We start from the raw sequence: 13,788 nt of genomic DNA on the forward strand, positions 1-13,788 counted from the left end.
GGTGATATTAAACCTGATTGCGATTCTGGAATGGTGTGATGTAAATTGCTTCATATGTCAGCCGGGGCTCAGTACGTTGTAGAATACCTAAGCATCAATCGTGACTTGGGGCAATATCAATTACGATACACATCAGACATGATGCTCTGCAGACTGCATAACTAAGGTACTAGATAACTAAGGCAGCACAGTAGTGTAATGCCATTACAGCACCAGTGACTTGGGTTCAATTCCCACTGGTCTCTGTGAAAGGTTTGAACCTTCTTCAGCCACACACCCCAGTGATCACAAGGCTTTCCTCTGGATGCTCCAGTTTCCAAAGACAGCTCATCGCTTGCATGGGTGTAATTGGGCACATGGGTTCATTGGGCCAGAAAGGCCTATTACCGTCCTCTAAATCTCTAAATAAAATAAAATAAAGTGTGTGCTGGGCTCAGTTCATTATTGATGACAGTATGCCTGAGCTGTGATTGAATGCAATGTAGGTCCCTATACCTGTCAGCGTGGTATGATGTAATGCAAGTTACAATGTGCTTAAAGGATGGCTCAGATGACTTCATGCAGATTACTTCATACATCAGCTCCGGCACAGAGCAGTGCGGATTATTATTCATGTCAGCTGCGACCCGGAACAATAGATGCTTTCTACTGCACCTAATGCTCTGTGCAAGATAAGGTTAATATGTGTGCGATCTGGTAGTTCAGTACAATATAGATTACTACATGTTCAGCTGTTGTTCAATACAGTGCCGATTACTTTATATATCACACACGTATGCTGTGACTCCCATGAATACAGATTACAATGTGCATCAGCTGTCATTCTGTGTAATAGATATAGGTATCTGTTGTGGTTCAGTGTGATACACATTGCCCTGTGTGTCAGACTTGACTCATTACAATATGGGTTGCTGTAGCTGGGACCAGAGGACACAGCTTCAGAACAGAAGGATGTCTGTTTAGAACAGAGATGCGGAGGAATGTCTTTAGCCAGAGACTGGTAAATCTGTGGAATTAATTGCCACAGACGGCTGTGGAGAGAGTCATTGGGTATATTTGAAGCAGTGGTTAATAGGTTCTTGATTAGTCAGGGCATCAAAGATTACAGGGGGAAGCCAGAGAATGGGGTTGAGAGGGATAATAGATCAGCCACGATGGAATGGCAGAGCAGACTTGATGGGCTGAATGGCCTAATTCTGCTCCTATATCTATGTCTATATATTACCTGTGATGGTGGATGACATATAGTACATCGTCCATCAGCATCAACTGTAAACAGAATAACAAAGATGACTATCTGGGTCAGCTATGGCTCTGGACAGTGTACACAGCAGCTATTTAGCCTGTGGAAAAGGAGTCATCTGTAACTTAATTTCATATTGATTATGATGTAGCCACACTAGAGGTGGCGAATGCTGGAATCTGGAGGCTCAGTAGCCTAATGGTTAGCATTATGATTTACAGCGACAGGGGTTCACTGAGGTTCAATTCCTGTCACTGTCTGTAAGTCTCCCCATGGTCTTCTGGATTCCGTCTGGGTGATCTGTTTTGTTCCCCCATTCCAAAGACATGTGGGCTATGGTTAGTGAGTTGTGGGCATGCTATGTTGGTGTTAGAAGCGTGATGAAACTTGTGGGCTGCCCCCAGCACACATTTGGATTGTATACATTGTTGACTCAAATGACACATTTCACTGTATGTTTTGATGTACATGTGACAAATAAGACTAAACTTCAATCTTTATTTTTTTGCCTTGCATGTGTCCCATTTCTTGAGAGCTGCTCTCATCCAAGCCAGCAAACAATATTCTATCATACTTCTGACTCTTTTCATATAGCTGATGAAAAGGATTTGGAGTCTCAACAGTTGAGTCATTTGCCTCAGGATAGTCATCTCTCGGGTGGTGGGGTGGGGATACGTCTCTACCAAAGGAGGTGTAAGGCACTCCTTCCCTGCACTAGCCTGAAGCTCACCCTTGGGCAAGACGTAGCCCCTGCGTAGCCCCACCGATCAGGGTCACGTGAAGCCACGGGAGAGGGTCATGGATGGTCGTATAAGCAGCTGGTGCACATCACAAGTCTTGGTTATATGTCCACTGATGCCAGCCGGTCACACATCTTGTAAAGACACTGCCCAGTAGAAGGCAGTGGAACATCATTTTCTGTAGAAAAATTTGCCAAGATCAATCATGGTCATGGAAAGCTCTTTACTTCATTCCTCCCCCTCCAAGTTTCACCTATCACCTGGGGTTTCTTTCTCACTTCCCCCCACCTTTCAAACCTACTCCTCAGCTTTTTTTCTCCAGTCCTGCTGAAGGGTTTAGGCACAAAAAGTCAACTGAACTTTTTTTTCCATAGATACTGCCTGGCCTGCTGAGTTCCTCCAGCATTTTGTGTGTGTTTTATGGAAGGATGGTTAATTTCTCTCATGTTGGGGATGATGATTGCCTGGCACTTTGTATTGTAAATGTTGCTTGTTACTTACCAACCCATTCTTTGGTCTGGTCCAAGTCTTGATGGGTTCCTTCATTTTCTGAGGAGATGCAGTGGAACTGAATATTGAGCTAGTAGTATTACAATCACTCGAGTCAAACATGATGCTATTCCCTTGATGGAGAATGTCGGTGCATGACCTAAAGGAAGGTTAGTTTTATTTGTAACATTACTTCTCAACGTCGAGCCATATAGTGATCTTTGGAATTTGGGGATGGGGGGTCACCTTCAAATATCGCCATGCTTCCAGTGCCAACATAACAAACCCATAACTTACTCACCCTAACCCATATGTCTTTGGAACATGGGAGGAAACCAAGTACCTGCAGGAAACTCATGTGGTCATGGGGAGAATGTACAAACTCCTTATAGACAGTGGTGGGAATTGTACCCAGGTTGTTGACACTGTAAAGCGTTACGCTAACCACTAAACTGCCGTGTGTCGCTTCTGAAATATTACTATAAAATGCACCTTTGCTCCGTCCACTTCAACAAGTGAGATGTCCTGGTGACCACCCATTTTAATTCCACTTCCCATTTGCATGTCAGTCCATCACCTCCTCTACTTCCATGATAAGTCCACTCTCAGGTTGGAGGAGCATGTTCTGTCTGGGTAGCCTCCAACATGATGCTACGAACATTTATTTCTCTCATTATCTAAATGAAGAAATCTCATTTCTTTCCCCCCACTCCCTTCTTCTTTCTCTATTAACACTCTGGCTCAACCCTTATCCCTTCTCCTCACCTGCCCATCATCTCCCTCTAGTGCCCTTCTTCCTTCCCTTTCTCATGTGGTCTACTCTCCCCTCCTATCAGATTCCTTCATCTTCAACCCTTTACATTTTCCACCTATCACTTCCCAGCTTCTTAGTTCATCCCCTCCCCCTCACCTGGTCTCACCTGGTCACTGGCCAGCCTGGACTTCTTCCCCTACCCCAACCTCCTTCTTCTGTCCTCTGCCCCATTCCCTTCTGGTCTGAAACGTTGACTGTTTATTTCTCTGTTTAGAAGATGCCTGACCTGCTGAGTTCCTCCAGCATTTAGTGTGTGTTAATTCTGTTACTTGGTCATGGTGATGAGTATTTAGAGTTGTTCTTTGCCTTCCCTAGCTGCTGGAGAGCTGCACAATGCGGCTGAAGCTGAGATCCGCAGCCAAGGTTCTGTTCAGTCCTGATGGAGAGCAGATCACCTCGTGGGAAAGAATAGAACGAGACATGGTGGTGTGCGTCTCCCTGGGGGAGCCATTCCTGACCAGCGCAGGTTGGTACTATATCGACATCCTGTACGTGCTGGAGTGCTGATGAAAAATAGTGCTGACATACACATTGCCCCTTAAATTAATGGGCTTTATCAGCCAGAACAGGGAATATAAAGCCTGCTTTATATTGTCTGGCACACTAATTGATAGTCTGTGCACACACACGTTTCAACTTAAAGAGCTTAAATCAGACACATGACATGGCCTAATGTATAATTACTATGTTTTTGGTTATAATACACTTTTATTTTAAACAATTCATGACCATGAGGATGAGATAATTAGAACAGAAATGAGGTGGAATTTTAGCCAGAGGGTGGTGAATCTGTGGAATTTGTTGCCACAGACGGCTTTGGAGGCCAAGCCATAGGGTATATTTAAAGTGGAGGTTGATAGGTTCTTGATTAGTAAGTGTATCAAAGGTTACGGAAAGAATGCAGGAGAATGGAGTTGAGAGGGATAATAAATCAGCCATGATGGAATGGGGGAGAAGACTCAGTGGGTTGAATGGTCTATTTCTGTTCTTACATCTTATGGCCATAAAATGTTATTTTAGTGGAAACAAACCCAGTGACATTCCTTTCTCAGCAGATTGTTCAACCGTCTGGAAAGTTGAGGAGGGAGTCGGGTAATGCTGAAAATCTGCTTTGGATTTTAGAAGTTAGGGGTTCAAAAATCAAAGAAAATTTATTATCAAAGAACGTACTCTCAGTGGCCACTTTATTAGTGGTACCTCCTGAAAATAATAAGGCAGCCACTGGGTGTATGTTCATGGACTTCTGCATCCTAGCCCATCCACTTCGAGGTTCTGCATCTTGTGCATTCAGAGATGCTGTTCTGCATATCTCTGTTTTAACGGGTGGTTATTTGAGTTACTGTCGCCTTCCTGTCAACTTGAACCAGTCTGGCTATTTTCCTCTGACTTCTCTCATTAACAAGACATTCATGCCCACAGAACTGTCACTCACTGGATGTTTTTTAGTTTTTTGCACCATTCTTTGTAAACTTTAGAGTCTGTTGTGTGTGAAAATCCCAGGAGATCAGCAGTTTCTGAGATACTCAAACCACCCCGTCTGGCACCAACAATCATTCCATGGTTAATGCCCCATTCTTCCCCATTCTGAAGTTTGGTCTGAACAACAACTGAATCTCTTGACCACATCTGCAAAGTTTTATGTATTGAGTCGCTGCCACATGATTGGCTGATTAAATATTTGCATTAAAAAGCAGGTGTAGACATCTACCTAATAAAGTGGCCCCTGAGTATATATATCACCATATACTACCTTGAGATTCATTTTTTTGCAAGCATTCACAAAAAAATAAAGAAATACGATAGAATTTATGAATAATTATACATAAACAAAGACTAACCCACACGTCTTTGGAATGTGGGAGGAACCCAGAGCACCAAAGGAAACTCGGGTAGTCACAGGGAGAACGTACAAACTCCTTACAGACAGCAGTGGGAATAGAGCCCTCATCTTCTGATCACTGCTGCTGAAAAATGTTTCGTTAGGCATTATGATACCATCCCACATGTTAATTGCAAGACATGACATAACATAGATTGGAATATATTGAATTGAATTGAATTGAATTAAATTGACTTTATTACTTACATCCTTCATATACATGATGAGTAAAAATCTTCACGTTACATCTCTGTCTAAATGTGCAATGTGCAATTTATAGTAATTTATAATAAATAGTATGTACAATAGGGCAGTCAATATAACATAACACAAAATGCTGGTGGAACACAGCAGGCCAGGCAGCATCTATAAGGAGAAGCACTGTCGGCCCAAAACATCGACAGTGCTTCTCCTTATAGATGCTGCTTGGCCTGCTGTGTTCCACCAGCATTTTGTGTGTGTTGTTTGAATTTCCAGCATCTGCAGATTTCCTCGTGTTTGCTAACATAATACAACTGTATTAGCATGAATTAATCAGTCTGATGGCCTGGTGGAAGAAGCTGTCCTGGAGCTGTTGGTCTTGGCTTTAATGCTGCGGACCATTTTTTCAGATGGTAGCAGCTGGAACAGTATGTGGTTGGGGTGACTTAGGTTCCCAATGATCCTTCGGGCCCTTTTTACATGCCTGTATTTGTAAATGTCCTGAATAGTGGGAAGTTCACATCTACAGATGTGCGGGGCTGTCCGCACCACTCTCTGCAGAGTCCTTCGGTTGAGAGAAGTACAGTTCCCATACCAGGCAGTAAAGCAGCCAGTCAGGATGCTCTCAATTGTGGCCCTGTAGGCAGTTCTTAGTACCTGGGGGCCCATACCAAACTTCTTCAACCATCTGAGGTGTAAGAGGTGCTGTGGTGCCTTTTTCACCACACAGCTGGTGTGTACAGACCACGTGAATTCCTCGGTGATGTTTATGCCAAAAAACTTAAAGCTGTTCACCCTCTCAACCCCAGATCTATTTATGTCAATAGGGGTTAGCCTGTCTCCATTCCTCCTGTAGTCCACAACCAGCAACTTTGCTAAGCACTGGTGAAGCCTCACTTGGAGGATTGTGAGCAGTTTTGGGCACATTATCTAAAAAAGGATGTGCTGACATTGGAGAGAGTTCAGAGGATGTTCACAAAAATTATTCTGGATTGAAAGGCTTGTCATATGAGGAGCGTTTGATGGCTCTGGACCTCTACTCACTGGAATTCTGAAGAATGTGGGCTGACCTCATTGAAATCTATCAAATGTTGAAAGGCCTCAATAGAGTGGATGTGGAGAGGATGTTTCCTATGGTGGAGGAGCCTGAGACCAGAGGACACAGCCTCAAAATAGAGGGATGTCCTTTTAGAATGGAGAGGAGGAGGAATTTATTTAGCCTGAGTGTGGTGAATCTGTGGAATTCATTGCCACAGGTGGCTGTGGATGCCAAGTAATAGGGTACATTTAAGGCAGAGATTGATAGATTCTTGATTAGTCAAACCATGAAGGGATACGGGAAGAGGGCAGGAGATTGGGGGTTGAGAGGGAAAATAAATCAGCCATATTGAAATAATGGAACAGACTCAATGGGTCAAATGGCTTAATTCTGCTCCTATATCTTGTGGTCTTATAACTTACCCTTCATTATTATGCAATGCTGCAGAGGCAAATAGAAACTCCAGAGTCAATAACCAAATTTATTCTGATTGTCAAAAGAACCACGGTCAATATAAAGTTTCACATAACATGTTGTTGGATTTGTAAACATAACTCAGCCATGAGTGTCGATTCAATGGTAGGAAGTTGAATAAATACTCGAAGCACTCAGAGACATAGGAGTTCTGAGTTCAATTCCAGCACCCTCTGTAAGAAAGTTTGTACATTCTTTTCATATGTGCAAGGGTTTCCTCCGGGTGCTCTGATTTCCTCCCACTTTCCAAAGACGTACCAATAAGTATGTTAGTTGGTCCTGAAGAAGGGTCTCACTTGAAACATCGACTGTTTATTCATTTCCATAGATGTTGCCTGATCTGCTGAGCTCCTCCAGCATTTTTTGGGTGTTGCTTTGGATTCCCAGCTTCTGCATGTTTTCACTCATCATTGCAAATTGTTTTGTGATTATTAAATATGTGGGTTGCTGGGCGGTGGGGCTCTTTGGGCCAGTGGGGCCTTTTCCGTGCTCTATCGCTAAATAAGTACATATTGCAGGCAATGGAACTGGGCAAGTTGGATTGATTTTGAAAGAATTGGTGCAGGTTGATGGGTCTGATAGGATCCTTTTCTGCTTTCTAAGTTTTTATGATGCTAAAGCACATTTTTCATAAAAATACAGTTGAACTAATGCCTGTGTTTCATTCCTTTCCTAACAAAAGCGTAGTAGTAACAGTTAGGGACTCAAAGGTTAAGTTTCTGATGAGGTAAGATGACTAACTCAATTACTGAATACATTTTAATTTTCTTACCTAATTGGTGTAGATCACAGCAATGAAACTTTAGCCTCAAATGTGTGTTATCAGTGCACAGTACCTCTCCAAACCACCTTTTGAAATGCTGAAATAATACTCCTACTTTGAGAAAAGCTCTCTAGCTATCCATTTTAGACAATAGACAATAGGTGCAGGAGTAGGCCATTCAGCCCTTCGAGCCAACACCACTATTCAATGCGATCATGGCTGATCATCCACAATCAGTACCCTGTTCCTGCCTTCTCCCCATATCCCTTGACTCCGCTATCTTTAAGAGCTCTATCTAACTCTTTCTTGAAAGCATCCAGAGAATTGGCTTCCACTGCCTTCTGAGGCAGAGCATTCCATAGATCCACAACTCTCTGGGTGAAAAAGTTTTTCCTCAACTCTGTTCTAAATGGCCTACCCCTTTTTCTTAAACTGTGGCCTCTGGTTCTGGACTCCCCCAACATCAGGAACATGTTTCCTGCCTCTAGCGTGTCCAATCCCTTAATAATCTTATATGTTTCAATCAGATCCCCTCTCATCCTTCTAAATTCCAGTGTATACAAGCCCAGTCGCTCTGATCTTTCAACATATGACAGTCCCGCCATCCCGGGAATTAACCTCATGAACCTACGCTACACTCCCTCAATAGCAAGAATGTCCTTCCTCAAATTTGGAGACCAAAACTGAACACAGTACTCCAGGTGTGGTCTCATCAGGGCCCTGTACAACTGCAGAAGGACCTCTTTGCTCCTATACTCAGCTCCCCTTGTTATAAAGGCCATCATGCCATTAGCTTTCTTCACTGCCTGCTGTACCTGCATGCTTACTTTCAGTGACTGATGAACAAGGACACCTAGATCTCGTTGTACTTCCCCTTTTCCTAACTTGACACCATTCAGATAGTAATCTGCCTTCCTGTTCTTGCCACCAAAGTGGATAATCTCACATTTATCCACATTAAACTGCATCTGCCCACTCACCCAAGTCCAAGTCACCCTGCATTCTCCTAACATCCTCCTCATATTTCACACTACTACCCAGCTTTGTGTCATTTTATCTATGTCTCTTATCATCTTGTACACCTCTATCAAGTCTCCTCTCATCATCCTCTTAAAAGGGAAAAGCTCCAGCTTGCTCAGCTTATCCTCATAAAACATGCTCTCTAATCCAGGCAGCACTCTCTCTGGAGCTTCTACATCCTTTCTATAATGAGGTGACCAGAACTGAACTCAATAGTCCAAGTAAGTATTCCCATTCCAATGCCACCAGATCTTCCCTGTAGTGTAACACACACAAAATACTGGAGGAACTCGGTAGGCCTGACAGCATCTATGGAGATGTTTTGGGATGAGACCCTTCATCAGGGCTGGTAGTGTGTAATCACATCTCTGAGGATCATCTCCTTGTTGTGTTGGAGAGCCTTGTGAGCTTCTGAGATCCCGAGAGCGATGCTCTCTGGAGTTTAGCTCCTGGTATTTTCATGCATACTGATAAGGTCAAGGGGGAGCTTTCAGACAACGAGCGATCCAATGAAGGCCTCAACATTAGAGCTGGCAGAAGAGTGAATGGCAGTGAAGACGGAGGAAGGTGTTGTGTATTTAATATTTCAGTAACATTGTAAATATATTGTTCGATTAAGCATACTTTGTTGTTTACGTAATTCAGTATGGGAAGTATAAGTGCAGGAATGACATGCACCATGTCATATCTGAGCACCTCGCAAGAAGTAGGAATGAAGCATTTGTTATCCCTGAGCTATCATCTTTCACTTTTGATTAGTTTTGAAGTCACAAAACATAACAGAGGCGATGAGTAAGTTTGAAAATGAACCCAAGACAACTACCTATCTGTTAAATCGTAGTGAGACGCTCCAGTTAAAAAAAGGCAGATAACAGACAAAATTCACAGGTTCATAAGCGGTGAGTGCCGAGTGACAATAATAATAATAAATAAAAGAAAAAGTAGAAATGACTGGCTACATCGGAAAGATAAACACTTTTCAAGAGTAAAATAGTATTAAATGAAAATGCCACACCCAAGTTTTTCAAAGCCCATCCTGTTCCTATAACATCCGTGATCAAGTGGCCAGTGAGCTAGATCGCATGGAGACTGAAAGAAGACTTTCCAAGTTTGAGTGGAGCCCATGGGCAACGCTAGTGGTCTCAGTAGCCAAGAAGAATGGGTCTGTAGGGATCTGTGGTGATTTTATGGTCACCAGCAACCCAGTTGTGAAAGTAGATCAATACCCTCTGCCCAGGACAGAGGATACCTTTCCAAACCTTTCTAGAAGAAAACACTTCAGCAAAGTGGACTTAGCTCAGGCCTCCCTACAGATGGAGATGGAATAAGATGCTGAATTTTCTCACCACAAACACACACAGCATGCTTTATCACTATAGTAGGCTTATTTCTGAAGTAGCACCTGCACCTGCACTCTGGCAGAAAGCTATGGACCAGGTGCTGCAAGGCTGCCCAGGCACTCAGTGTTACCTGGATGCATCATTGTTTCTGGTAAAGATGACAAGGAACGTCTCCAAAATCTCAAGACAGTGTTAAAAAGATTAGAAGATTATGGACTCAGAGCTCACTGTAACAAGTATGAACTCTTGAAATGAAGCTTTCCTTACTGAGGTCATACCATTGATACACAATCATTACCCAAGTGTGCTGAGAAAATTCAAACAGTGGTCGACACCCCAAGGCCAAAGGTGTCACAGTTTCAATCCTTCTTAGGATTGTCAATACTATTACAGGTTCCTGCCAAACCTGGCTATGGTGTTCCACCTCTTGAACTCATTGCTACAGATCGGGGAAAAATGGCAATGGACAAAGCAATGTGAAGTGCTTTTCCAAGGGACAAAGGGAGTGATGACATCAGACTCTGTCCTCTCACGTCATGATCCACGTTGTCCAGTGAAATTTGGCTGTGATGCCTCACCTTATGATGAAAGTGGCGAATGTCACATGTTTTGAGTGATGAAAGTGCCTTTGTATCGTGTTCCCTAATCAATGCAGAGAAAATGACACACAGATTGACAGAGAGGCTTTGACTCTGGTTTGGGGTGTAAAACATTTCAACCAGTGCCTGTATGGGAGAGAGTTTACCTTTGTTACTGATCAACAACCACTAGTGTCCATTTTTAATTCACAGAAGGCTGTTCCACTAACAGCAGCAGTACGCATGCAGAGATGGGCTCTGTTTCATGGAGGACACAATTACAAGATCAAATTCAAGAGGATACATAAGTATGGAAATGCTGATGGATTATCCTGTTTACTGTTGGAAAAGGAAACACCTAAATATTTTACAAAAGATGACACTCCTCTTGACATATTCTCCCAAAGCAAATTGAAAGTCTTCCTATAGTGGCAGAGTTTATCCAAAAGGAAAACTAGAAAAGACCCCATACTGTCTCACATCTACATGGTCACTCATGCAAAAAGTCTGGAATATGCAGCAGAAATCCCAGTTCCGCTGTTTTTACCAGCACCAGGATCAACTTGGGTGGGGATTGAAGATTGTTGTACCATTCAAACTGAGAGCTAAAGTGTTGGAGGAGCTACATGCCAGTCATCTAGGCATGATCAAAATGAAACTACTGGCTTGAAGTTTTGTCTAGGGGCCTGGAATAGATCAGCAGATCAAGCAGCTTGCCGTACACTGATCGGGATGCCAACATGTCCAGAAGATGGCAAGAGTAGCACCACTTTATCCCTAGGAATGGCCTGCATTGCCCTAACAGAGAATTCACGCGGAATTTGCTGGACTGTTTGTAGGCACAAATTTCTTGGTAGTAGTGGATGCAGCTACAAAGTGGCCAGAAGCATTCCCAATAGCCTCCACTACAGTGTCACACACTGTTGAGGTGTTGAGAAAACTCTTCTCAAGGACTGGTGATCCAGAACATTTATTCGGTGCCAATGGACCACAGTTTGTGGTGGAACAGTTTCAGTCATTCCTATAATAAGACATTTTGCATCAGCACCATACCACCCAGCTACAAATGGCTTGGGGGAAAGGTTTATTCAGAGCTTAAAGAATGCACTGCAGACAATGTCAGCAGAACACACTACACTGACACTGATTCAGAAGCTCACCTATTCCCTCCTTGCATGTTGCAATGCAGCACCCTCCGCAACCAACAACTCACCAGCTATGCTGTTCCTGGGTTGTCCCTTGTGCCCATGTTAGGATCTCCTCAAACCCAGTCTCAGAACGAGCATGCAGTTCAAACAGCTGAGAGAAACTGTCTCCTCAAACAAGAAGCTTCAATGTTTCAATCCTAGACAAGCAGTCCTAGTCTAGAGTTGTCAGAACCACTTCCTGCAGTCCCAGAGTCAACTCCTACAACCAGCATGGAGGATGCCCCAGAACCTGAGATTGTTTCTCAGCCACGAGTCTCATCTGCCAAGCAGAGTGACCCCCCCTTGTCAGGAGCATGTTGTCCCACCAGTGTAAGAAATCCTCCAGAGCAGTTAAGTCTTTAGACCTGAATGGGACAATGTAAAATTTACTCTATGTTGAGTTGGAGTTTATAACTAAGCAGGGGGTATTTAATATTTCAGTAATATCTAAGTCATATTGTAAATATATTGTTTGATTAAGCTTCTTTGTTATTTACACAATGCATGATGGATTATATGTAAAAGTGCGTGAATGACACACATCATCACACAACCACGCCATATGTAAAGACTTCGCCCAAAGTAAAGACGAAGCACACATTATCCCAGGGCTCCTGTGTTTTTTAAAAAATTAGTTTTGGTGTTTCAAAGCATAACAGAAGGCTGCAACAATGCAGGGTCCCCAGTCGTCTTGCACTCCATGCCACTGGACCCTGACCCTGATCTGTCAAGGACTGTGTGGTGGCTACCCGTGCATCAGCCTCCCCTCATTAAATAGACAACGCTCAGGCGTTCTCCATTAAGGGAATCCACCCCCTTAAGGGAGGCTTGTGATCTTCCTGCAGTGTGGCATCTGAAACTGTACTCCATGTGGAGGCCAACCATAATTTTGTACAGCTCTCGAGCAGTGGAACAGCAATCTATAAATACAGGAAATCCTGCAGGTGCTGGAAATCCAAAGCAACACACATAAAATACTGGAGGAACTCAGCAGGTTTGGCAGCATCTCTGAAAATAAATAAAGAGTCAGCCTTTTGGGTTGAGACCCTTCATCAGGTCTGGAAAGGAAGGGGAAGATGCCAGAATAAAAAGGTGGGTGGGGGAGAGGAAGGAGGATAGCTAGAAGGTGATAGGTGAAGCCAGGTGGGTAGAAAAAGTAAAGGGCTGGAGAAGAAGGAATTTGATGGGAGAGGAGAGTGAACCAAAGGAGGAAGGGACCCAGGGGGAGGTGATAGATAGGTGAGAAGAGGTAAGAGGCCTGAGTGCAGAAAAGAAGAAGAGGGTGGGACGAGGGATTTTGTTTACCAGAAAGGGAAGTTGGAGGCTACCCAGACGGAACATGCCACCTTCTTTATCAACCTCGATAATTCAGACCAAGACGTTTTGAAGGGAGGCAGATAACACTGAAGCCGCAATCTAGTGCATGCTATTGCATGAGAACAGAAGCTGTTATCACCATGGTAATGTAGTCTGCTCAATATGTTCTGTACATGACTGTGATTGCTGTTGTTTTGATGGCTGATAAGGGAGATCTCAATCTCAACAGAAGCAATGGATGAACTTCCATCAGTACTCATTTATAAATGTGCAGTGTCAAACTCAGGAATAAGCAAGCCCCATATAAATTGCATTACCTTTTGGCAAGCTTCCAAAATTAATCACATCAGTACAATGCATGCCTTTGGGCAGTGCTGAAGCAGCTACAGTATGTTGATTACTCCTTTCCCATTACTTACATTTACATTTTAAATTGAATCTGTTCACTAGCTGCACCGTAGAAAGCAAACAAGGCTCATAGATCTTATTCATCCTTCCTCGAGGATAACCTAGTCTCCTTTCTCACCCCTTCTCTTCTCCTCACCTGCCCATCACCCCCTCTTGTGCCACTCCTCCTTCCCTTTCTCCCATGGTCTACTCTCCTCTCCTATCGGATTCCTCTTTCTTCAGCCCTTTACCTTTTCCACCTATCACCTCCCAACTTCTCACTTCAATTCGCACCCCCCCCCCATCCACCTACCTTC

The 13,788-nt window shown here is 43.5% G+C and overlaps 1 protein-coding gene across 1 annotated transcript in view; it reads left to right on the plus strand.

The window, feature by feature from the left end:
• Positions 1 to 13,788, plus strand: part of LOC140729730 (doublecortin domain-containing protein 1-like) — a 537,877-nt gene that overhangs the window by 498,595 nt on the left and 25,494 nt on the right. The window contains exon 38 of the mRNA XM_073049855.1: positions 3,602 to 3,752. Within this exon, the coding sequence (XP_072905956.1) occupies positions 3,602 to 3,752 (151 nt within the window). The remainder of the gene's footprint in view (positions 1 to 3,601; positions 3,753 to 13,788) is intronic.

Source organism: Hemitrygon akajei, chromosome 6, assembly GCF_048418815.1.
Source record: "Hemitrygon akajei chromosome 6, sHemAka1.3, whole genome shotgun sequence".
Lineage (NCBI taxonomy): Eukaryota > Metazoa > Chordata > Chondrichthyes > Myliobatiformes > Dasyatidae > Hemitrygon > Hemitrygon akajei.